Consider the following 26167-nt stretch of genomic DNA (forward strand, 5'->3'; position numbering starts at 1 on the left):
GAGAACCCCTGATGTATGGTACAGAGCAAAACTTGGAAGCTATATATTTAGCTGAAATACTATGAGGTATTTGGGAAAGCTACTGTTTGGAAGCATTTCCTCTACATCTTGTTTTGGCACAACAGTCAAAGAATAGAAGTCTTGGAAAAAAATCTCACCTGGATTTTAAAAACTTCAAAAGACCTTTATTAGGATAGCAAAGATCCCTTAACTGACGCAAAAAACCCCACTTAGTATATGACACTTTCTAAGCCTTTCAAAGAGACTAGCTATCAACCATGTGCTGTGCAGATTGCCTCTTTTGCTGGAATAACCTTTAGGAGTCCTAAAATGAAATAAAGAGATCACTCTCCTTTTAGCTTCCCCTGCCCCCCCACATAATACTTGTTAAAATATATTGGAATATACATGCTGATTATATCTGAGAATATTCATTTCTCTCAGACACAAAACCTGTAATGGGTCTTTCCTGATTTCCTGGGTAGCTCCCAGATTGGTTTGATAGGTGGCAGGTGCACAAGTGAGTGTGTGAAGACCTGTGTACACTGAGGGCAGGTCTACACTAGAAGCGCAACATCGCTCTACAGCTGGTGAAGATGCTCTATGCTAATGGGAGAGCAATCTCCCGTCAACATAATTACTCCACCTCTGCGAGAAGCAGAAGCTTGTCGGTGGGAGAGCATTTCCCATCAACATAGCACCAGCGTAGACATTGCTAAGGTCACTGCAACTTGCATCACTCAAGGGGGAGGGTCTTTTATATCACCCAGGTGTGAAAGTTAGATTGACTTAAGCAGTACTGTTGACTTGCCCTCAGTAAAGACCACAGGAGGTTCATGCAGTGGAGGTGGGGCTGAGGGGTTCAGAGTGTGGGACAGAGCCCAGGGCTGGGGCAGAGGGTTTGGGTGCAGGGGTGTGAGGGCTCCAGCTGGGGGTTTGGGCTTTGAGGTGCAGGAGGGTGCTCTGGGGCTACGGTGGGGAGAGAGGACTCCCCCCAGCTCTCTCCCCGCGTAGCAGCACCTGGGTTGTAGGGGAGAGGCGTCTCTCTCCTCACCCCAGAAGCTCCAAGGCTGGGGCTGCAGGATAGGTATCCTCCCCCGGCCCCAGCAGATCCGGGCCAGGGCTAGGTCCAGGCCAGGGGAGGACTGCCCCAGCTGCGCCTGGATCCTTAGAGCTAGACCATGAGGGTGGGGTTTTGCTCCTCAAGCTGTCCCGGTGCCTTTTGGTGCATGGCTCTGGGTGCCGACAGTACTGGGGCAGATTTGGCAGTCGGAGATTGCCTTTTCTGAGGCGATTCTCACTGAGGTGAGGAGTGAGACAGCTTTTTTGTGGCTTTCTGCAGAACTGGGTCCTTTGCAGCTGTTTTTGAAGAGGATCCCATGTCCGATGCCACCACGGGTGAGTGCTGGCGGGGAGAGCTCCCGTGCTCAGGATCAGAAGCAGGTCGACGGGATTTCTCCAGCATTATAAGTTTTAATTGGAGATCCCTAGCTTTTCTAGTCCCCACTGTCAGCTTTTTGCAGTGGTGGCACTTCTGTGCAATGTATGTTTCTCCCAGACAACGGACACACTGCGAGTGACTGTCTGAGACTGGTATTGACAGTCTACATGTCAGACAGCATTTAAAACCTGGAGAACCTAGCATGTCAGAGAGGCTGTTCACAAAGAAGGAATGGGAATAGGCCCTTCCAAGTGTCTCTGGGCTGTGAGGTGGATGGCTGCCTTGGGAGGGAAAAAACGAAAAAGGTTTTAGGGAAGGGGTGGGCAAACATCGGGGAATAAAAATCATATGACGGGCCATGAATGCTCACAAAATTGTATGATGGGCCATGAATGCTCACAAAAAAGGGTTGGGGAGCAGAAGGGGGTAAGGGCTCTGGGGTGGGGCTGGGGATGAGGAGTTTGGGGTGTAGGAGGGTGCTCTGTGCTGGGACTGAGGGGTTCGGAGGGTGGGATGAGGATAACGGCTGTGGAAGGGGTGCAGATTCCGGCTGGGGGCGTGGGCTCTGGGGTGGGGCTGGGATGAGAGGTTTGGGGTGCAAGCGGATGCTCTGGGCTGGGATTGAGGAGTTAGGAGAGTGGATGGGGGATCAGGGGTGGGGAGATGCTCCCGGAAGCAGAGGCATGACCCTTCTCCGGCTCCTACGCGGCTTTGGCTCCTACACTGCCCCATCTCCTGCAGCTCCTATTGGAGCGCACAGGAGCCAAAGCAGGCCTGGTGCCGAAGCGGGGCTGAGCAGCCTGGTGCGGCTTGTGGGCTGGCTTAAAATGGCTTGCGGGCTGTAGTTTGCCCACCCTTGTTTTAAGATTTTTGTTGTTGTTGTGTTTTGGTTTTGGCTTGGTTTCAATAGAGGAAAAATAAAGAAGGATAAAACTATGAGGGTTGAACTAAAGGAATAGCAAGGTTTTGAGGATGCTGCTGTTCTGACCAAAGCCAACGGCGATAGAGAAGGAACTGGAGGGTGGATGGCTGCATACGCTGGGTAGCCACTCGGAGCGGCGCAAGGTGGCTGCCGCACGTGCGCCCGACAACCAGGGCACTGCTACTACAAATCTCTGCCTAGAAGCGCAGAGGCGCGCAAACACCTAAAGTGGAGCACCCACAGGGACACTCCTCAAAGAAGCAACAAGATATCTTGCTGAACAAATATAGGGCAGTTTAAAGCTCCTTTACAGTAGGCCAGTTTTGGCACCAGTACTTTTCAGCAGAGCTGCCTCCAGTGTGGTCCATATCCCACAAGTACCTTCAGACTGATGGACTCCTGTCAGGCTATAAACATGTTAGATTAACAGCCTTCTGCTTTCTGTTTGACCTTGTATCAACAGCACTCCCATAAGCTTTTACTGCATGTCTTTTATTCATGTGTTTATTTGATTACAACAGATAAAAGAGCTTTCTGATTAAAGCTGACCGTTTTTAGCCAAATACTGCACTATGAATGCTTTTTACTAATTCAGCAGTCTCCCACAATGCTATTCTAAATTATTTAAGATCCTAAATCTTAATGTTTTCTGCAGAAAAAAGACTGCAAGCTTAAATGTTTGAGGTATATTTGGTCATTGAAGGATTTGCTAAATTTTTTTCCCTAAACACAGAGGTGAGAACAGACAGCTTAAATAAAATTCTAGGGGATGGGGAGTTTTACATAGCATCATAAATGGAAACAAAATATGTGTTTTGCTGCCTAAAGGTATTGTATAAGTCACACAAAATGTAAAACCCACTCAAACCTAAATAAATTAAAATAGGTCAAAATGATTAGATAATGTAGCATTTCTTGCCTCTACCCTGATGACATATATTAATGTTGCCTTACACTTACCCAGTGTGTATACACTAAAACAAAACAACTGAAAGAGACCCTAACATATACAAGCATTGCTAAATTGAGCTGTTTTGCCGATACCAGGTGTTGTATGTTGTGCATCATTGCTCTTACTGCTGCTGATGCTGTTTACATTGTTCCCCCAATAGTGAAATCAACCCTAAACCAAAAAACTATGCCCCTGTATATATTATTCCTGTTTCAGCATTTTACCAGATTACTGGCTGCACAAAAGTGATTCTGGAACTTCGTTGCTGACTCAGGATTAGAGTTCTGGATAGCTGACTGGACTTGTCTTGCACTGGAAAGAAACTTTACCATTGTACAGGTTCAAATAGTCACACAGTGACCAATTAATAAATTGAATTTTTACTGTGAACATTAAATCATTGTCAGTAATGCACAATTTAAGTGAAGAAAAAGAAATCTTTCAGCACTGTATTATAAAAGACAACATGATTTAGGGCAGCATTTCTCAAACTGGGGTCCGCAAGGGTACTCCAGGTGCTCCGTTGATCAACTCCTTACCCTCTTCCCAATGCCACCAGGGAACAGCTGTTCAGTAGCATGCATGAGGTGCTGGGAGGGAGGCAGAGAAGTGGGAATGGGGCATGGTCAGGGGAGGGGGCAGGAAAAGGTGGGGTGAGGCATTGGGGGAAGGACTGGGGCATGGGGCTGAGCAGGGACTTTGGGGGTCTGCAAAAAATTTTAAATCAAAATGGGGGTCCTCAGGTTTCTAAAGTTTGAGAACCACTGCTATAGGGTATAGAAAGCAGAAATCTTTTCTCAGCTCTCCCACTGATTTACGGTAGGACCTTTGGGAAGTTACAGCCTATGTGACTGTTTCTATATGTGAAAAATGGGGTTAATATGTACACAACTTGAGGCGTTATGAAGAGTTAGGCAATGTTTGTATAGTGTTTTAAAGATGTGAACTGCTATATAACATTAGTTTTGAAAATAGAAACGATCAGTTTCACACTGATGATTTACAATGCCCTATAGATAAGAGGACTTTTAAAAAACCACTTTTATCGCAATTGGATGGACAATCAAATTCTTTACATAAAGCATGTGGGATTTTCAGGTCATATGAATACACTGTGTATACAGAAATCACTAGATTCAGCAGACTATTTTTAAAACAGTGAAAATAGAAAATGCATCCCGAGTTAGAAAGGAGAGAGAGAAAGAATAGAAATACCTAACCATTTCTGGAAGGTTAATGAATGCCACCAACTTATGGCAGACATGGAGAGCACTATAGTGAAAAGGGAGTGATCTGTTATCACCACTTCTTCCCTTGTGTTAGCTAAAGCTGCCAAAGGAAAGCCAGGTTTAAGAATGTCTATAAGTGCAGAGTTTGTAACTGTAAGGGTACGTCTACACTACAAAATTAGGTCGAATTTATAGACGTTGATTTTTTAGAAAGCGCTTTTATACAGTCGATTGTGTGTGTCCCCACTAAGTGCATTAAGTCGGCGGAGTGCGTCCACAGTACCGAGGCTAGCGTTGACTTTTGGAGAGTTGCACTGTGGGTAGCTATCCCACAGTTCCTGCAGTCTCCGCCGCCCACTGGAATTCTGGGTTGAGCTCCCAATGCCCGATGGGGCAAAAACATTGTCGTGGGTGTTTTTGGGTACATGTCATCAGTCGCCCCTCCCTCCGTGAAAGCAACGGCAGACAATCGTTTTGCACCTTTTTTCCGTGCAGGCGCCATACTGCTTTCAGCAGACGGTGCAGTAGGTTTGCAATTGTCATTGTCATCATCCACCACTTCCGCTGCAACTCTGCTCTCCTGATGCTATGAATCCACCTCGCAGATCCTCTATATGACCATCATCATCCACTACTTCTGCTGCCACTCTGCCCTTCTGGTGGTCTCGCAGGGCTGCTTCTGCTGCCACTCTGCTCGGCTGCTCCTGTCTTGCCATACCACGGCAAGCGTGCAGTCCACTCAGCTATTGTGTCCTGGCAGCAGACAGTGCAGTAAGTCTGCAAAACTGGTCATCCAACCACTGCTTCCCCTGCAACTCTGCTCTTCTGCAGCCGCCATACCACGGCAAGCATGGAGCCCGCTCAGATCACTGAAGCGGTTATGAGCATTGTAAACACCGCGCACATCATCATGCAGTATATGCAGAACCAGAACTTGCAAAAGCAGGTGAGGAGGTGAGGGCAGCGCGGTGAAGAGAGTGATGCAGACATGGACACAGACTTCTCTCAAAGCACAGGCCCCGGCACTTTGGCCATGCTGGTGTTAATGGGGCAGGCTCATGCCGTGGAATGCAGATTCTGGGCCCAGGAAACAAGGACAGACTGGTGGGACCACACAGTGTTGCAGGTCTGGGATGATTCCCAGTAGCTGCAAAACTTTTGCATGCTAAAGGGCACTTTCATGGAACTTTGTGACTTGCTTTCCCCTGCCCTGAAGCGCAAGAATACCAAGATGAGAGCAGCCCTCACGGTTCACAAGCAAGTGGCGATAGTCCTCTGGAAGCTTGCAACGCCAGACAGCTACCGGTCAATCAGGAATCAATTTGGAGTGGGCAAATCTACTGCGGGGGCTGCTGTGATCCACGTAGCCAACACAATCACTGAGCTGCTGCTATCAAGGGTAGTGACTCTGGGAAACGTGCAGCTCATAGTGGATGGCTTTGCTGCAATGGGATTCCCTAACTGTGGTGGGGCAATAGACGCAATGCATATCCCTATCTTGGGACCGGATCACCAAGGCAACCAGTACATAAACCGAAAGGGGTACTTTTCAATGGTGTTGCAAGCACTATAGGATCACAAGGGACGTTTCATCAACATCAAAGTGGGATGGCTGGGAAAGGTACATGACGCTCGCATCTTCAGGAACTGTGGTCGGTATGAACAGCTGCAGTAAGGGACTTACTTTCCAGACCAGAAAATAACCATTGGAGATGTTGAAATGTCTATAGTTATCCTTGGGGACCCAGCCTACCCTTAATGCCATGGCTCATGAAGCCATACACAGGCACCCTGAACAGTAGTCAGGAGTGTTCTTGGGTGTCTGGGTGAGGAGGCTTCGGAACTTGGGGAGGAGGGCGGTTGGTTACACAGGGGTTGGAGTGGCGGTCTGTGCCTTTCCTGCACCTCAACCATACGCCGGAGCATATCAGTTTGATCCTCCAGTAGCGTAAGCATTGCATCCCGCCTCCTTTCATCATGCTGCCGCCACCTTTCCTCTTGATCCCGCCACCTCTCCTGTTGCTCCAGCCATCTGTCCTCGCTTTCATTTTGTGCTTTCCTGGACTCTGCCATTGTCTACCTCCACGCATTCTGCTGGGCTCTTTCAGTTTGGGTGGACTGCATGAGCTCAGAGAACATTTCATTGCGAGTGTGTTTTTTTCGCCTTCTTATCTGCCCTAGCCTTTGGGATGGAGATGCTAGTCGCAGCGTTGAAACATTTGCAGCTGCAGGAGGAAAAAAAGGGAGATTAAAATTGAAAAAGACACACTGGCCATTTAAAAGGAGCGGCTGATGTTTTCAGGTTAACATGCAGCACAAACCCAACTAAACCCCGCCCCAACTCTCTGGGATGATCGCTTCACCCCTCCCCTCACCGCGTGGCTAACAGCAGGGATGATCTCCTTTCAGCCACAGGCAAACAGCCCAGCAGGAACGGCCACCTCTGATGTCCCCTTAATAAAATTCCCCTATTTCAACCAGGTGACTATGAATGATATCACTCTCCTGAGGACAACACAGAGAGAGAAAGAACGGATGTTGCTTGAATGCCAGCAAACAGCGGGACCACATGCTGCCATGCTTTCTTATACAGTGATTCCAAACTACATGTTACTGGCCTGCAGTGGTAAAGGGTCCTACCAGGGAGGATGCATAAGGCTGCCCTCCCCAGAAACCTTTTGCAAAGGCTTTGGGAGTACCTCCAGGACAGCTTCATTGAGGATTTCCGCCCCATCCCGACACGTTAACAGACTTTTCCAGTAGCTGTACTGGCCGCGAATGCATCCCAATTCTTCAGGGCAAATTAATTATTAAACACGCTTGCTTTTAAACCTTGTATTATATTTACAAAGGTACACTCACCGCCTTCAAGGTCCGGGAGCCCAGGTTGGGAGGGTATTGGCTCCAGGGTGATAAAACAGTTCCTGGCTGTCGGGGAGAACGGTTTCTCTGCTTGCCTGGTGTGCGTTATCTTCCTCGTCCCCAAAATCCTCATCCCTGTTGCGTGAGACTCCCTTGCAGGAGTCCACGTACAGGTGTGGGGTGGTTGTAGGGGCACACCCTAGAATTCCATGCAGCTCATCATAGAAGCAGCATGTCTGGGGCTCTGACCGCGAGTGAGTGTTTGCCTCTTGGGTTTTTTGGTAGGCTTGCCTCAGCTCCTTAAGTTTCACACGGCACTGCTGCGGGTCACTGTGACAGCCTCTGTCCTTCATGCCTTTGGAGATTTTGACAAAGGTTTTGGCATTTCGAAAACTGGAACGGAGTTCTGATAGCACAGATTCCTCTCCCCATACAGCGATCAGATCCCGTACCTCCCGTTCAGTCCATGCTGGAGCTCTTTTGCGATTCTGGGACTCCATCATGGTCACCTCTGCTGATGAGCTCTGCGTGGTCACACCACGGTGGCCAAACAGGAAATAAAATTCAACAGTTTGCGGGGCTTTTCCTGTGTACCTGGCCAGTGCATTCGAGTTGAGAGTGCTGTCCAGAGAGGTCACAATGGAGCAGTGTGGGATTGCTCCCGGAGGCCAATACCGTCGAATTGAGTCCACACTAACCCAAATTCGACCCGGCAATGTCGATTTCAGTGCTAATCACCTCGTCGGGGAGGAGTACAGAAATCGATTTTAAGAGCCCATTAAGTCGACAAAAATGGCTTTGTTGTGTGGACTGCTGCAGGGTTAAATCAATCTAATGCTACTAAATTCGACCTAAACTTGTAGTGTAGACCAGGGCTAAGTGTCAAGCAGTGCTAAAGCATTCAACCTTCTTGAACTGACTGTGTTTCTCTACTGGCCAGCTACCATTTTTTATTTCTTTTTAAAATAATTCATTAATAGGAGCTTCATAGCACCGTAGTACAGTGATGATACAAACATGAGCAAAAGTTGAGTGAGAATTTAGTACTGTTCTTTTAAGTAAGCAAGACCTCAAGGGGTATCTGAGCCCTGGTCAACACTAGGACTTTAGGCCGAATTTAGCAGCTTTAAATCCATGTAAACCTGCACCCGTCCACACGATGAAGCCCCTTATTTAGGCTTAAAGGGCTCTTAAAATCGATTTCCTTACTCCACCCCTGACAAGTGGATTAGCACTTAAATCGGCCTTGCTGGGTCGAATTTGGGGTACTGTGGACACAATTCGACGGTATTGGCCTCCGGGAGCTATCCCAGAGTGCTCCATTGTGACCGCTCTGGACAGCACTCTCAACTCAGATGCACTGGCCAGGTAGACAGGAAAAGAACCGCGAACTTTTGAATCTCATTTCCTGTTTGGCCAGCGTGGCAAGCTGCAGGTGACCATGCAGAGCTCATCAGCAGAGGTGACCATGATGGAGTCCCAGAATCGCAAAAGAGCTCCAGCATGGACTGAACGGGAGGTACTGGATCTGATCGCTGTATGGGGAGAGGAATCCGTGCTATCAGAACTCCGTTCCAGTTTTCGAAATGCCAAAATCTTTGTCAAAATCTCCCAGGGCATGAAGGACAGAGGCCATAACAGGGACCCGAAGCAGTGCCGCGTGAAACTGAAGGAGCTGAGGCAAGCCTACCAGAAAACCAGAGAGGTGAATGGCCACTCTGGGTCAGAGCCCCAAACATGCCGCTTCTATGATGAGCTGCATGCCATTTTAGGGGGTTCAGCCACCACTACCCCAGCCATTTTGTTTGACTCCTTCAATGGAGATGGAGGCAACATGGAAGCAGGTTTTGGGGACGAAGAAGAAGAAGATGATGATGAGGAGGAGGTTGTAGATAGCTCACAGCAAGCAAGCAGAGAAACCGGTTTTCCCAACAGCCAGGAACTGTTTCTCACCCTGGACCTGGAGCCAGTACCCTCTGAACCCACCCAAGGCTGCCTCCTGGACCCGGCAGGCAGAGAAAGGACCTCCGGTGAGTGTACCTTTTAAAATACTATACATGGTTTAAAAGCAAGCATGTGAAAGGATTAATTTGCCCTGGCATTCGCGGCTCTCCTGGATGTACTCCCAAAGCCTTTGCAAAAGGTTTCTGGGGAGGGCAGCCTTATTGCATCCTCCATGGTAGGACACTTTACCACTCCAGGCCAGTAACATGTACTCGGGAATCATTGTACAACAAAGCATTGCAGTGTATGTTTGCTGGCGTTCAAACATCATCCGTTCTTTATCTCTCTGTGTTATCCTCAGGAGAGTGAGATATCATTCATGGTCACCTGGTTGAAATAGGGTGCTTTTCTTCAGGGGACACTCAGAGGTGCCCGTTCCTGCTGGGCTGTTTGCCTGTGGCTGAACAGAAATGTTCCCCGCTGTTAGCCATGGGGAGGGTTGAGGGGGTAGCCACGCGGTGGGAGGAGGCAAAATGCGACCTTGTAACGAAAGCACATGTGCTATGTATGTAATGTTAACAGCAAGGTTTACCCTGAAAGAGTGTAGCCACTGTTTTATGAAATGTGTCTTTTTAAATACTGCTGTCCCTTTTTTTTTCCTCCACCAGCTGCATGTGTTTCAATGATCACAGGATCTTCTCCTTCCCAGAGGCTACTGAAGATTAGAAAGAAAAAAAAACACACTCGTGATGAAATGTTCTCTGACCTCATGCTGTCCTCCCACACTGACAGAGCACAGACAAATGCGTGGAGGCAAATAATGTCAGAGTGCAGGAAAGCACAAAATGACCGGGAGGAGAAGTGGCGGGCTGAAGAGAGTAAATGGCGGGCTGAAGAGAGAGCTGAAGCTCAAATGTGGCGGCAGTGTAATGAGAGGAGGCAGGATTCAATGCTGAGGCTGCTGGAGGATCAAACCAGTATGCTCCAGTGTATGGTTGAGCTGCAGCAAAGGCAGCTGGAGCACAGACTGCCACTACAGCCCCTGTGTAACCAACCGCCCTCCTCCCCAAGTTCCATAGCCTCCACACCCAGATGCCCAAGAACGCGGTGGGGGGGGCCTCCGGCCAACCAGCCACTCCACCACAGAGGATTGCCCAAAAAACAGAAGGCTGGCATTCAATAAATTTTAAAGTTGTAAACTTTTAAAGTGCTGTGGGGCATTTTCCTTCCCTCCTGGGCTACCTTGGTAGTCATCCCCCTATTTGTGTGATGAATGAATAAAGAATGCATGAATGTGAAGCAACAATGACTTTATTGCCTCTGCAAGCGGTGATCGAAGGGAGGAGAGGAGGGTGGTTAGCTTACAGGGAAGTAGAGTGAACCAAGGGGCGGGGGGTTTCATCAAGGAGAAACAAACAGAATTTTCACACCTTAGCCTGGCCAGTCATGAAACTGGTTTTCAAAGCTTCTCTGATGCATACCATGCCCTCCTGTGCTCTTCTAACTGCCCTGGTGTCTGGCTGCAAGTAACCAGCAGCCAGGCGATTTGCCTCAACCTCCCACCGCGCCATAAACGTCTCCCCCTTACTCTCACAGATATTGTGGAGCGCACAGCAAGCAGTAATAACAGTGGGAATATTGGTTTCGCTGAGGTCTAAGCGAGTCAGTAAACTGCGCCAGAGCACCTTTAAACGTCCAAATGCACATTCTACCACCATTCTGCACTTGCTCAGCCTGTAGTTGAACAGCTCCTGACTATTGTCCAGGCTGCCTGTGTACGGCTTCATGAGCCATGGCATTAAGGGGTAGGCTGGGTCCCCAAGGATAACTATAGGCATTTCAACATCCCCAACAGTTATTTTCTGGTCTGGGAATAAAGTCCCTTCCTGCAGCTTTTGAAACAGACCAGAGTTCCTGAAGATGCGAGCGTCATGTACCTTTCCCGGCCATCCCACGTTGATGTTGGTGAAACGTCCCTTGTGATCCACCAGAGCTTGCAGCACTATTGAAAAGTACCCCTTGCGGTTTATGTACTCGCCGGCTTGGTGCTCCGGTGCCAAGATAGGCATATGGGTTCCGTCTATGGCCCCACCACAGTTAGGGAATCCCATTGCAGCAAAGCCATCAACTATGACCTGCACATTTCCCAGGGTCACTACCCTTGATATCAGCAGAACTTTGATTGCGTGGGCTACTTGCATCACAGCAGCCCCCACAGTAGATTTGCCCACTCCAAATTGATTCCCAACTGACCGGTAGCTGTCTGGCGTTGCAAGCTTCCACAGGGCTATCGCCACTCGCTTCTCAACTGTGAGGGCTGCTCACATCTTGGTATTCATGCGCTTCAGGGCAGGGGAAAGCAAGTCACAAAGTTCCATGAAAGTGCCCTTACGCATGCGAAAGTTTCACAGCCACTAGGAATCGTCCCAGACCTGCAACACTATGCCGTCCCACCAGTCTGTGCTTGTTTCCCGAGCCCAGAATCGGCATTCCACAGCATGAACCTGCCCCATTAGCACCATGATGCATGCATTGGGAGGGCCCATGCTTTCAGAGAAATCTGTGTCCATGTCCTGATCACTCACGTGACCGCCCTGACGTCGCCTCGTCGCCCATTATCGCTCTGCCAGGTTCTGGTGCTGCATATACTGCTGGATAATGCGTGTGGTGTTTAATGTGCTCCTAATTGCCAAAGTGAGCTGAGCGGCCTCCATGCTTGCCTCGGTATGGCGTCCGCACAGAAAAAAGGCACGGAACGATTGTCTGCCGTTGCTCTGATGGAGGGAGGGGCGACTGACGACACGGCTTACAGGGTTGGCTTACAGGGAATTAAAATCAACAAAGGGGGTGGCTTTACATCAATGAGTATTTCAGGCAGGACTTCATGGAGGGTTCCAATAAGAAATGGTGCACCTAAGTTATTGTTCTTATTGGAACAAGGAGATTAGTCTGGCCTCTGATTGATACATGGCTAGATTTACCTCGCTGCACCTTCTCTGTGAGTGACTGCAGTGTGACCTAGAGGAATGAGTCCCCTAGATGGGGGGTGGGTTTGCAAATGAGTACAAAACGAATCTGGTCTATTTCTTGTTTTGATCCACTCCATCTATCTTTTACATCTTTGGCTGGCAGCAGACGGTGCAGAAGGACTCCATGCCATCCACATCTCATGGCTGCTCGGCAGAAGATGGTACAATAGGACTGCTAGCAATCCGTATCACCTGCCTGCTCACCATAAGATGGTTCAGTAGGACTGACTGCAGGACTAAAGAGAATGACTTGATCAAGTCACTCCAAATTTAGTCCCTGAGCCCATGTCTGCCCAGGCGCTCCTGATCGACCTCACACAGGCGACCAGGAGCACCTCGGACATGACGATGACGGCTACCAGTCCTATTGCACCGTCTGCTGCCACAAGGCAATGGTTTGCTGCTGCTGTGTAGCAATGCAGTACCGCGTCTGCCAGCACCCAGGAGACACACGGTGACAGTGCGCTGAGCGGGCTCCATGCTTGCAGTGGTATGGCGTCTGCACAGGTAACTCAGGAAAAAAGGCGCAAAACGATTGTCTGCTGCTGCTTTCACGGAAGGAGGGAGGGAACGGGGGCCTGACGATATGTACCCAGAACCACCCGCGACAATGTTTTAGCCCCATCAGGCATTGGGATCTCAACCCAGAATTCCAATGAGCAGCGGAGACTGCGGAAATTGTGGGATAGCTACCCACAGTGCAATGCTCCGGAAGTCGACTCTAGCCTCGGTACTATGGAAGCACTCCGCCGAGTTAATGCACTTAGAGCATTTTCTGTGGGGACACACACACGAATATATAAAACCGATTTCTAAAAAAACGACTTCTATAAATTCGACCTAATTTCGTAGTGTAGACATACCCTAACTCATATTGACCTTTGTCTCCCAGAACAGATTCTGCTGGAGATGTCTACGGATTACTGCAGTCCAAAAAGTATTTCAGATCAGGATCTTGGAAAGGAACTGTTGCTATCAAAGTATTTTCCTTTCGTTTTGATCTTTATTGCCTTCTGTATCTTATCAGGAGGGGGGCTTGTGTATCGAGAATAATAATCTTGCTTTTTAATTAAACCCTGCTGAGTCACAGCTCCGTTCTTTCCAGAACTCAAATTCATCCACTCAGATTATCACTGATCAATTAAAAAAAACCACAACCCAACACCACATTTTAGAAGTGGTGTAAGTATAATGAAGTTCCAAGTCACAACGGAGGTTTGAACACTGATGCTGCTGCACTCTGGACATTTGAAATTGGCTGTTCAATGGCTGCTGTTTGCTGCTCCGCTCTCTGATCTTCTAATTACTGCATAGGGACTCATTTTGCTGCTTATTTTGCAGCTTGTATTTCTGCCAGGAAGGGCAAAAACCACCAGATCTTTAATTTTCAGAGGACTCAGCCACTGGTGACGTGGGGAATCGGCTCTGGAACAAGACTATCTGAACCTGGATTTGTTTCTTGATGTCACATGGCTTTGACAATCTTCGTATAAACTACCATGTAGTTGCTTTGCAAATCTGCTGTAGAGATTTGAGGCTGTCAGCAAAAGCTACTCTGCCCCAAACTGCATGAGACTTGACATGATCTTTAAGCTCTAGGCATGCCAGTCTACAACAGTGAAGGATTCAATCTGAGAAACAATTAGACAAGACTCTGAGTTACATCAGAACCCACAGAAATAAGTCACATGGAACAAAGCTCACCCTGTGACCCAAAGTCTTTACCAAAGTCTGAAATGACTTCCCATGTACCCTCCTTGAGCTCATATGTACCAAATGGCTCAAAAGGACCCTTCATCAGCTTAAAGACCAAATTAATATAAACAAGCTCAATTTCACAAAAAGGGGCTGCTGAAAAACTGGTCTACCTTGGAAAACATGCCTTTAAGCAACATAAAAGCAGCTGTCTATTTAGTTATCCAAGAGAAGGTTACGAGGCAATTCAATCATGGTCTGCCAGCACTTAAATGGGAATGAGATTTCTGACAGTAGACAGCACTTTAATCTAACAGACAAAAGCATAACAAGATCTAAAGGTTGGAAATAGCAGCTAGACAAGTTCAGACTAGAAATATGGCACAAGTTTTTAATAGTAAGGGTAACTAATAACTTACTTAGAGATGTAGAAGATTCCCCATCACCTGAAATCTTTAAATCAAGACTGGATATCTTTCTAAAAACATGCTATAGCTGAAACGGAATTATGGGCTTGATTCAGAAATTACCGCTAAGCTTCTTTGACCTGTGTTACAGATGCAATAAGACTAGATGATTATAATGGTTCCTTCTAGCCTTAATCTAGGACTTTACATTTGATATATTTGTGATGGATCGATATTTCTGCCAAAAGAATATTCATGGATTCTTTTTAAGCTAGTCTCATAGAGATGCAGAAAATAGTTAAGCAATTTCTACTGGGGGCAACGAAAATTATCCAAGTAGGTACTTGCACATCTTACTTATACAACCTTTTGGAAGGCTTCCTCCAAGAAGACACCGTCTCAGAAATACTAGGCCTCAGTAGCTCATCCTCCTTAGAACCACTCTGACAGAGGGAGAGATCCTAAGCTTGAATGGAGCAAAATGCCCAGTTTTTTTGTGAACATCTATGACTAGACTTTCTACCTATTGGGACAGGATATTGCTAGCTCACCATGTACTCCTAAATTCTGTATCCACAGAATTTACCACAACCTTGTAAACTTGAACTGAGTATAAACGATGCAGCACTGTTCAAACAGGAAGATTAAAAGAAACTAACAGATTTTAATGCTGAATTTTTTAAAAGATGCATGTAAAAAACCCCAGTTAATTTGTGGATGAGGAATCATTTTAAAAATGGTTGCTGACAAGCACTTGGGTCTGAATCACTAGATGAAGCTTCAGAATATAAGTACAGGTATTTTTAAAAAAATAAAATAAGCTTGTGTTAACAAATGTTACCGGCAAGACAGCTTCTTTTAAAATGCTTTTCAAGAACGAATCTAGAAAAGTTTAAGGATCCAGCAAAAACTGGATGTGTAAATGAAACTTAAGTGAAAAGTTGAAATGTATTTTGTATCAGAAACAGAGTGTAAGGTTTGTGAATTTTCTATAGCTTCAAATAGAAGGATGCTTTATTCTTTTTATCAGTATGTTTTCAGGCTTTTGGTACTGAAAAAGAACATTCATTCTTGAAAAACATTGCAGTTGGTAGTGATTATGACACATTCGGGAGAAAAACAAATAATTTTTTTTCAAAACCCTTTTTTCCCCCTGTGTAACTTAAGTTTATCTTTATGGAACATCTTTTCAGATGCTCAGTTTTAAAAAGCTCTTGATTTTAAGTTCTCAACTGTATCCTAAATGCACATCACTTTATTTAACTTGAATAATATCGGCCTGATGTTTGGGAAATTACCAGATGATGTTTTCAAGAAGGCTGATAACAGGTATCAGGGCCCAGAAGCTTTGGCAAGAAAGGATTTGCAAATATCATGGTTTTTCAGCTCAGAGATTCTAAATGACCTGAAAGTATCTGATTACATCAGAGGCAGAAAGGAAGTGCTTGCAGATAAGAGGAGATGCAAAGATGGAACTAGCATTCACTTTATTTTAACAATTATTTCATATTCCACTTCTTTCTGATCAGGTGGATTATAGTAGATTTCCTACAAGCAGTGCAGTCTTCAAAATATCTTCTGCATTAGTCTCTCTCTTTAAAGGGCTGATATACCCTCTTTCACACATAGGGTGAGTTTTGAAGACATTTGCTTTCTTTTCTAAACAGACATTTATTGTGAGGCAGCAATGGGGTAATTACTAACTTAATTATCTTCCCCTGAGATCCATTCATATACAAAAAGAAAGGCAATCCAATTTTCAAAAATGTGATATTAATTTAGTCACGTTAAGACTGTTTAAAGTGCTAGGACGGGGTGGTGAGCAAACTTTTTGGCCTGAGGGCCACATCGGGGGTGCAAAACTGTATGAAGGGCTGGGTAGGGAAGGCTGTGCCTCCCCATCAGCCCCCTCCCACTTACCACCCCCTGACTGCCCCCCTCAGAACCTCCGTCCCATCCAACTCCCACTGCTCCTTGTCCCCTGACCACCCTCTCCCAGGCCTCCCTCCCCTAACCACCGCCCCAGGCCCTCCCCCATCCAACCCCCCCTTCTCCCTGTCCCCTGACTGCCCCGACCCCTATCCACACCCCCCGCCCCCGACAGGCCCCGTGGGACTCACACAGCTATCCAACGCCCCCGTTCCCTGTCCTCTGACTGCCCTCCCCCCAGAACCTCCGCCCCATCCAACCGCCCCCTTCTCCCTGTCCTGGACTTCCCCCCGGGATCTCCTGCACCTTATCTAATCCGCCCACCCCCCTTACCATGCTGCTCAGAGTGGCAGGACTGGCTTATTGGAAAGCCTGGTAGGTGGGCAGGCGTAAGCTGCGCTGTCCGTGTGGCAGCATACCTACAGGGGGGAAGGGCCGGGGCTAGCCTCCCCGTCCGGGAGCTCAAGAGCCGGGTAGGACAGTCCGGCAGGCTGGATGTGGCCCGCAGGCCGTAGTTTGCCCATCTCTAAAATCTCAAGGATTTTAAAGCCCTCAGTGTAGCCCTGCAAACCAGCAGCTTCCATCCCACCTTCCTCATGGTCTGATGAATGAATCTTTGAAGCTGATATGGTTTTGTATTAAAGCTTCTCTTGAGAAGTATAAGTCGATTTTTTTTTTCTACTGAGAGCCAAGTTTAAGTCATAACTTGGCTCGGAGTTAAAAAAAAAAAAAAAAAAAGCTGATTGGTCTTTAAAAGAGCAGAGCTAGCCCAATACATATACACTTCATATACTCCACAAATACAGAGCAACTCAGGCTGAAGCTGCCCATTTCCAGACCCGCCCCGAAGGGTGGTCAGTTGTGTGCGCGCATCCGTGTGCCCCCACAGGTTAGTACAGTGGTAAAATGTAGTGGCAGAGTTGTGCAAAGAAGCTTGCCAAGTACATTACCCAAGCCATTGGTCTTTCCACACTAAATTCACACTGATTTTTGCTTTAAATTGTTTACTTCAGAAATGCTGAATCCTTAAAACAAGGCTATGTACCGGATTCACTTTTTTCTGGCCTTCCTTTTTTAGTTTAACTACTGATCTGCAAATCAGTTTACTAAAGTGTCAGCATCATCCAAGCTAACCAATATTTAGCACATTCGTTATTTAAAATTGTTTTATTTTCCTTCTTTAGGCCCATAACAACCAGCCTGTTGTGCTGATTTGACTTAACATGCATCTCACTGGTATATTAAACCAAACTTGTAACTCTGCTGCATTATGAAGACAGCAGCCAGCCAGTGAAGGAAGTGCCATATGTGGTTTTATATACAAGAGATAGGCATCAGTATTATATTGTATGTATATTCTACTGCTAGATTCATTATCCACAAAGAGTAAGGTACACCAATTATACTGCATAAATAGTAAGAGTTACACAATTTTAGGCATTTTCAAAACACTTTTTGCTTGATAGTGTCATTTAAATCAACTCAGTGATTAATCTACTGTCTACATCAAACTACAACATAAATGTTACTTATATTCATAACTGGGCAGACTCAGTCACCATTCACCAATATTCATCCACATTCATTTGCTAGGTAAACAGGATGGTATTCTGATAATATAAAATAATCAAGTTCTTAGTTTACTTTTTGGGTTAATAAGAAATTAATATAATCAAAACTATATTTTCCTTTCTAGTTAATATTTCTAACAACAGCTCAATATGTCGCTTAAAATCTATTTTAAATGACAGCCATACAAATTAGATAGAATAGTAAATTAAGCTAGATCTTTAGAAAAGCCACTCAGAAAGATGAAGAAATAAAAATGTTTACCCCTTGATGTACAACTTTTCCACAATCGTCTGCCAACCTTCCAAAGAATAAAACATTGATGGTGCTGGTCTTTGAACATGAATTCTCTGACTCTATAAAAAGAAGAACAAACAATCCAGATTACTACAATCTTTTTATACCAAAATGGTGATAGGAAAGTCTCTACAAAAACATTCTATACAATGCAAAACACATTTTTATTTGAATAATGAAAACTGATATATACATGCAAAATATTTTAAAAGGCACAGAAAAGCAGCTATACAAACAATACTGTCTATATGAAATAGAATACTTTTCATGTGTTTGATCACAATTTAAAATGTGCATGTACAGAGAAACAATGTATATTAAACAAAGAAGTGACAAAGCTCCCACTTGGATGATGTTACAGATAGAATACACTACTAAGTTATATTTAATTCTCTGTATTAGCAAAGAATATATTGTATAACTATTTTATATGGAGATAATCCATGACTTGAAAAAAGTCCCTTCATGCACTTGTAAGTACCAAGAAGTTTTCCCCAGGGAGCTGGGAGACCTAGGTTTGAATATCTGCTATAATTAAGCTTTCATTTTAAAACATATTCTAGCTGTTATGGTTCCAGAAATGACCATCCATGTGTGAATCGATACAGTCATTTTCTTGAAACTGTAAAGAACTCCAGTGCCCCTGCTGAGTCTCATAGATAACCTGAGCCGCAGCAGAGTGCAATTAACAAAACTCTGGGGAAGTTTCAGGTCTATTCAGACCTGAGTAGGTAGCAGTGAAACTGACAATGACTGCATCAAATTCACCTGCTGCTGCTAGGACGGAGTGGGCAAACTTTTTGGCCGGAGGGCCACATCGGGGTTCCGCAACTGTATGGAGGACCAGGTAGGGAAGGCTGTGCCTCCCCAAACAGCCTAGCCCCCGTTCCCTATCCACCCCCTCCCACTTCCCACCCCCCTCAGAACCCCTGACCCATCCAACCCCCCCCTCTCCTTGACCCCTGACTGCCCCCTCACAGGAGCCCCCCACCCCTAACCGCCCCAACCCACCCCCTATCCAACTCCCCCCGCTCCCTGTCCCCTGACTGCCACAACCCCATCCACACCCCCACCCCCTAACAGGCCCCTGGGACTCCCACGCCGTATCAAACCGCCCCTGTTCCCCGTGCTCTGACCCTCCCCCCAAGAACCTCCGCCCCAACCACCCCCCGGGACCGCCCCATCCAACCCCCTTCCCCTCCCCCCCGGCTCCCTGACTGTCCCTTGGGACCCTCTGCCCCTTATCCAACCCCCCCGCTCCCTTACCATGCCAGAGCCAGCCACGCTGCCCAACAGGAGTGGCGGGCCAGAGCACTGCCCTCCTGGTGGCATGGCTGTGGGGGAGGGGGGAGGGGCCGGGGGTAAGCCTCCCAGCCAAGAGCTCAGGGGCCAGGCAGGACAGTCCTGTGGGCTGGATGTGGCCCACGGGCCATAGTTTGCCCACCTCTGTGCTAGGAGCATCAGCACTGCAGATAAGTTTCATCTACACTGCATGCTTTTCAGGGGTGTATAAGTGCACATACTCATGTAGACCCTGTAGCACAGGTACAAACAGCAGGGTAGATGGTGAGGCATGGCTTAGGCAAGTAGAATAAAGACATGCTTGAAGGGTGTGGGTATATACTCAAGTACACACCCAATAAGGCTCTCTACTCACCCAAGCCGTGCCTCCCCATCTACACTGCTATTTTTGTCAGTGCGGTGTCCTGTTGCTTCCGCACTGATAGAGCCTTTCGCTGCTGCCTCCCCTCTGCCAGAACTTTTCATTGGATCATCTAGCTGCACGCCGCATGTAGCTACGTGTACACAACACACTGCTGAAAGTGATGTGTAGTGTAAACGTAACTAGAGAGTAGAGGACAAGAACCACAAAATAACCCTTGAGGCTGGAGAGGTATAGTAATAGATTAGCACCCCCTTCCCTACCCTCATACAACAACCAGGAGACAGAGAGGAGTCAAGTAGCAGAGATCCTCTAGTGGAGGACAGGATGGGGGTGAGCAGAAGTAAAGTGGGAAGGAGGAAGACAGAAATAAAATATTTTCTTCTGGGCCAGGAGAGGGACTTCAAAACTTAAGGCTAGTCTACACTGGCAACGCTAAAGCACTGCCACAGCAGCACTTTAACGTGGCTTGTGTGGTCGCGGCGCAGCGCTGGGAGAAAGCTCTCCCCGCGCTCTAAAAAACCCATGAGGGGCATGGCTCCCAGTGCTGGTGCACTGTCTACACTGGCGCTTTACAGCACTGAAACTTGCTGCGTTCGGGGTGTGTTTTTTCACACCCCTGAGCGGGAAAGTTGCAGCGCTGTAAACTGCCAGTGTAGACAAGCCCTTAGACACTGTATTGCCAGAGTCCAATACAAGAGTTAGGACCCCGAGCAGTATCTAGGAACACCATCTGCATTCTTTCTCCACAGGAGCTGGGCTTCTCAGCAGTTGTTTTGAATCTCACTGGCAATCTTTCCCTTCCTCATCTTTTGTTTCAGCTTCTAGCTGTGCAGTTTAGTCTTGACTACTAAATGTCTCTTTTTTTAAAACCCAAGTCAATTAGTTAAAGATATAGCTTTAATCTGTTCAACCTGGAATAGGACTCAATATGTTATACATTATATCTTCTGTCAGCACAATGGCCACAATAAATGCTTTATTTTCATATATCAACCATGGTGATTACTACTGAATTTGATACAGTTGCTCTTCAGTTTTTCAAGTGGTTACAAACTGAAGAAATGCAGCATTAAGACAGTACATAAAAGTAATATATTGCTGGAACAATCTATAACAACAGATTACAAGGTTGCATAACTACAAGAAGTCTGTTGAAGCACTATGGTCACGTTGCTTCAAATGACTCAGTGGCATGTAAATTTAAAATACCATATTCTGAGGGAACGTATACAAGTGCTGAACACAACAAAACAGCTCTTTTCCAAGGTTTATTAATACTGATATAGCAAAATTTTGAGAGATGCATTAGTAATTTCAACAAAAGTAAAGAATTGTATGTTTAAATGGGAATACCTTGAAGTACAATCTTGAAAAATTCTGTTCCATTTCCAAGTTTAGTTAAAGGGTAGGAGAGAATAACTGTTCCCTGAAATGAAAGAAGAGACAAAAAAAAAAAAAATTGATTAACAAAAAACTCTAAAATAAAGCTATGAGCAGCTCTGGGTCACTGCAATAGAAATAACTGGTAGAAGCTTCAAAGCACAAAGCCAGCTTTTGCTCTGGAGTGTCCAGCATGAATTAATGTTATTGTGGTTTGACAAACAGATTGTGGGGGGAGGTTTAGAGTAATTTGGTGGTCAAGGTTAAGAAGATATGAGAGCAAGTAAGTGAATTTTAACCAAAAGGTGTCAGGTCTAAGAGGGTGTTTGACATTGAGCAATTTAATCATCTAGGCTAGAGCAACGAGAAAGGAAGAAAGCAAGTGGCTAATAGGTGACCAAAACTAAAATAATCACTGCTTTTCACATATATGTTCTTGGACTTTCCACTCAGAGAAAAGCAGCACATATCCGGTGAGAAGTTAACTAAAGCAAGTAAACCAGAGAAGGCAGGAAAACAATAGCCTCTCAGAATATAGGAAATAATATTTAGACAGAGGAGCATAACAAAATAATTAACTGAGAGTTACAAACCAGGAGATGAAAAATATGTAGGCATTAAAAATAAATTTGATTTCTGAGAAAGATTCAAGTGGACAGACACATAAGCAACTCTCAACAACATTTCTGCAAGAGTTGTTGTCAGTAGTTGCTACACAGATGCTAACGAGTACCTCAGAAATGTAGGCCATATACTTAAAGTAGGTACCACAAAGATAGGTTTTGCTAGTTAAGGGCAAATGAAGGGCTAATTCACAGAGGTAAAAAAAGTGGCTAAAGAGGTGATGCAAAATAATCAGAAGATACAATGGATTGCAAATATTCTGGAGGAAAGTATTGAGATGTATGTGAAATTAGAGTCAAGAGACAAAAGTAAAGAAATTCATATGGGAATAAATAATCCTCTGTATAAATGGTATTTAAGATGTGGAGAACTGATCAGAATAGTGGTATCATCCAAACCCGGGGCTGTAGAGTTGAATCACACCATTGTGTGAACGTTGCAAATACTTTTTGGCTGTACAGGGTAACCTACTAACAATCAAACTCCATTTACACTGAAGTCAAATGGAAGCACAGAATTATATCACTGCATTCCAATTCTAGTTATACTGGACATCTGCTTAGAATGAATGAATGGGGCAAAAATGGGATTTTACCATAAAAAGGTTAATTAACAGAACATGTAAGTCAACTGAGTGCATTCCTCCACATTTGGCAGGTTTAGTGCTATGCCCATTTTAAAAATAGAACAATATGGAGAATGGTTCAGGGGGAAGAAAAACATAAGGTTTGAAAAATAAATATATATCTACCTATCTGTAAGAGAACTGGGTATGTTCAGTATGGAGAAAACATGGTTGGAGTAGAAAGGGAGAAAGACAACCTTCTATAAAACACAAAAGGAGCATTACCAAGATGACAGGTATGTTATTACCAGCCAGCCAGGACAGAAAGAGTCATAGTGGTCTTATATTGCATCACGGGAAGTGTGGTTTAAATATTAGAAGACAGTGTTAGGCAGTGGAAGCAGCTGTCAATGGAGGCACAAAAGCTAAATGGAGTATAGACTACATATCAATAGCCATCTATTACAGACACTTTAAGAAATAAACAACATTCGGCAACTGACCAGTAACCGAAATAGAAGTCTCCACATTAAATCCAAATAATTTTTCTTCTTTTTTTTTCTAAAAAAGTAATTATTAAAACAAATCCAACTACCCCTAATCTCCAACATATTTCAAATAGAATAGTGATTCAGAACATGTTGTACAGCTTTATTTCTGCCAAAGCAGCAATAGTGTTTCATTTAGAACAAAACAAAGAAAAAAAGTTATAACACAGGCTGTATTTTATCATAGTAATAATGCCACTTTTCAGGAGCAAGATGGCAAGTTTTATGGGGCAACATGAAATGTTATAAATGCACATTTTAATCACCAGCAACCACTAAAACTATGCTTTATAAAGGTACTGGAAATGTCCCTAAAAGTACCTGAAGAAACAGATTTTCCACTCATATTTTAATTTGGGGATTTATTTAAAATTACAAGTAAAGGATAACCTGTGTACAAGTTGTTAAAAAAGATACACTAAATTTTGTCTGTTGCCAGTAACATCAGTCTAAATCCATAGTTCCATAGAATCTAATAGAGCTACCAGTGTAAAAGAGCAGAAACTGATTAAAGATGGGGGGGGGGGGAAAAGGGAGAAAGCAACCGAAGAGTTAATTACAATCTGTGATAAATGAAAGGCGGGCTCCCTTCTATGAACACCCAGCCAGCCAGCTGTAAAATCCCTCTTAGTAGCTGTTCTTTACTTGCTTTACCTGTAAAGAGTTAAAAAGTCTCCCTGCTATCCCAGGTAAAAGGAAGGGAGTGTGCACCTGACCAAAAAAGCCATTGGGAAGGATAGAACTTTTTAAAATTGAGAAAAAACTTCCCCTTTCTCTGTCTGTTGTTCTCGGGGAGAGGCAAACAGGGAGCAAGTATGCTGTAAGAAGCTTGGGGCCAGGTATGAAAAATCCTCGGTAGCATACCTAAAACTACTCATTTGAAATCCCAGATATGTAAGTAGATCAGGAAATGTCTGGGAAGATGCTATTAGGTTTATGTCTTTTTATTTCTTTATGGCTTGTGGACTCTGCTGTGATAACCCCAAATGCTTTTGTTTTGCTTTTAACTTTTAAGCTGCACCTCAAGAAAGTTGTTCTTGATGCTTACTCCTTGAAAGTGGGGGGGTTTTGTTTTTTTAAAATCTACCACTAGCCTGAGTTTCCAGATGTATTTTCTTTCTTTTTGTTTCTAATAAAATTTACATTTTACCCCACAGGAAGGAATTCCCAAGTGCGCCTTCCTGGGTTCTCAAAGGATTTTGCACTTAGGTGGTTGCAGCATCTACCCATCCAAGGTCAGAGAAAAGTTGTAACCTTGTGAGTTTAATACAAGTTTAATACAAGCCTAGAGTGGCCAGTATTAATTTTTAGAATCCTTGCGGGCCCCCACTTCCTGCATTCAGAGTGCCAGAGTGGGGAATCAGCCTTGACACAAGCAAAGGATAACCTGTGCACAAGTTGTTAAAAAAAAAGACACCAAATTTTAATAAAAACAAATGAGCAAGAATAAGTGTTCTGGAACTTTTGTTGGAGGCAACTGTTCTTCATTTGAGTTCATTCTGTTGCAGCACTATATGCTGACCTAAATTATCTGGTTTCATGCCCCTGCATTTAACATCTAGCATTAGTATAACACAGTGGTCCCCTGAGGGGATGCAGAGGCGGGGGCACAGGGAGAGGCAGCCCTGCAGTGAGGCCTGGGCCAGCCCCCATAGGAGTGGGAAAAGAACTCCACCCAGTCCCACTCTCCCCCAGCCCAACTCTGCTGCAATCCTGGCTGCAGCTCTGCTCCACTCCCTGCTCCACCCCAACCCAATTCTGCCCTCATTCCCTCTCTGCCCCCAGGCCAGCTTCGCCTCTAGTCCCAGCTCCTTCCCCCATCCCCAGTTCCGTCCCCAGCTCCACCACTGAGCACACTGTGCAGTAATGGAGGGAGGACACAGACAGATTCCACTACTGGGGTGGGGGGCAGCAGGCGCACAGTAGGAAAACTTTGAGCACCACTGACAGAACATAAAAAGAAGGTTTAATCACTTGCACTATGGACTGGCACTTAAAGAAAACTTTCAAGTCTGGAAAACATTCTGTGCTAACCTGATAAAACTAAATAACGTCCTTTTCACTCAATCCAGTTGTGCTTTTACGGCGATATAATCCTCAGAAGCTGATTTACTAGAAAGATATCTGATAACCTTCAAGGCTTCCTATGTCGATAAAGTACTTGCACTGCTTCAAATTAGGTGCACCTGGCTGATATAAACAACCATTTTGCTGCTTACGCTCTAATAAATTTGTTAGTCTCTAAGGTGCCACAAGTACTCCTGTTCATTTTGCTCCAAGCACTCCTGCAGTGTCTGGGTGCATCTTACCATGGTATGTGTGTTTTGGTTTGCTTTTTTCCCCTCCTTTCTTTTTGCATCTCAGTACTCAAAAGCTTATCTGTGTCTTCTGGTAAAGTGACAAAATCCAGTTTTGTGACATAAATCAAGTGGGCTTTCAGTTAGTCTGCCTCATGTTTTGCGCATTTCTACTGATGCAGGTACATACTATGTATTCTACATCCTTAAAATTACATTTGATAGTTAGTGACAAAATTACACCATTGTCAGTTGCTGTACCTTTCTTTGAAAAAGAAGCTGTCCTAATCCAAGTGTCCTACGTAGCAAAAAGTATCAGGAAACCAAACATTGCACATTGCAATGACCAACAAGGAAAGCAATACTAAGAGCTTGTCTACACTACTGGGGTAAGTTGACTTAAGTTACGCTACTCCAGCTCTGTGAATAACATAGCTTAGGTGGACTTAACTGTAGTGTCTACATCATGCTGCATCGACAGGAGACACTCTCCCGTCGACTTACCTTCCTCCTCTCGTTACGGTGGAGTACAGGAGTCGACCAGCGAGAGCTCTGCAGTCAATTTAGTGGGTCTTCACTCGACCCGCAGCAGCATGGATTCACAGTAAGTGCAGACGTGGCCTAAGTATTTGCAGTGACACTGCAAGAACTGTTTGTAAATGGCTTTCATTGGAGTAGCTATGAATTGCCCTATTTTCTTTCTTCCCCAACTACCACTAGAAAACTTACGTTCCTAAAGCTCCTCCTCCAAATGTTCCCCAAGAAGTATAGGAGATGTGCCAAGATGTTAAATGTGTTCCATTAAGTAGTA

At 45.3% G+C, this 26167-nt stretch overlaps 1 protein-coding gene across 1 annotated transcript in view; it reads right to left on the bottom strand.

The window, feature by feature from the left end:
• The window catches only part of POT1 (protection of telomeres 1), a 146459-nt gene that overhangs the window by 110229 nt on the left and 10063 nt on the right, over positions 1-26167 (bottom strand). Inside the window, exons 3-4 of the mRNA XM_074942355.1 lie at positions 21296-21368; positions 18244-18335 (exon numbers count right to left, since the gene is read on the bottom strand). Coding sequence (XP_074798456.1) covers positions 18244-18335; positions 21296-21368 — 165 coding nt within the window. The remainder of the gene's footprint in view (positions 1-18243; positions 18336-21295; positions 21369-26167) is intronic.

Source organism: Natator depressus, chromosome 1, assembly GCF_965152275.1.
Source record: "Natator depressus isolate rNatDep1 chromosome 1, rNatDep2.hap1, whole genome shotgun sequence".
In the NCBI taxonomy this organism is placed as follows: Eukaryota; Metazoa; Chordata; order Testudines; family Cheloniidae; genus Natator; species Natator depressus.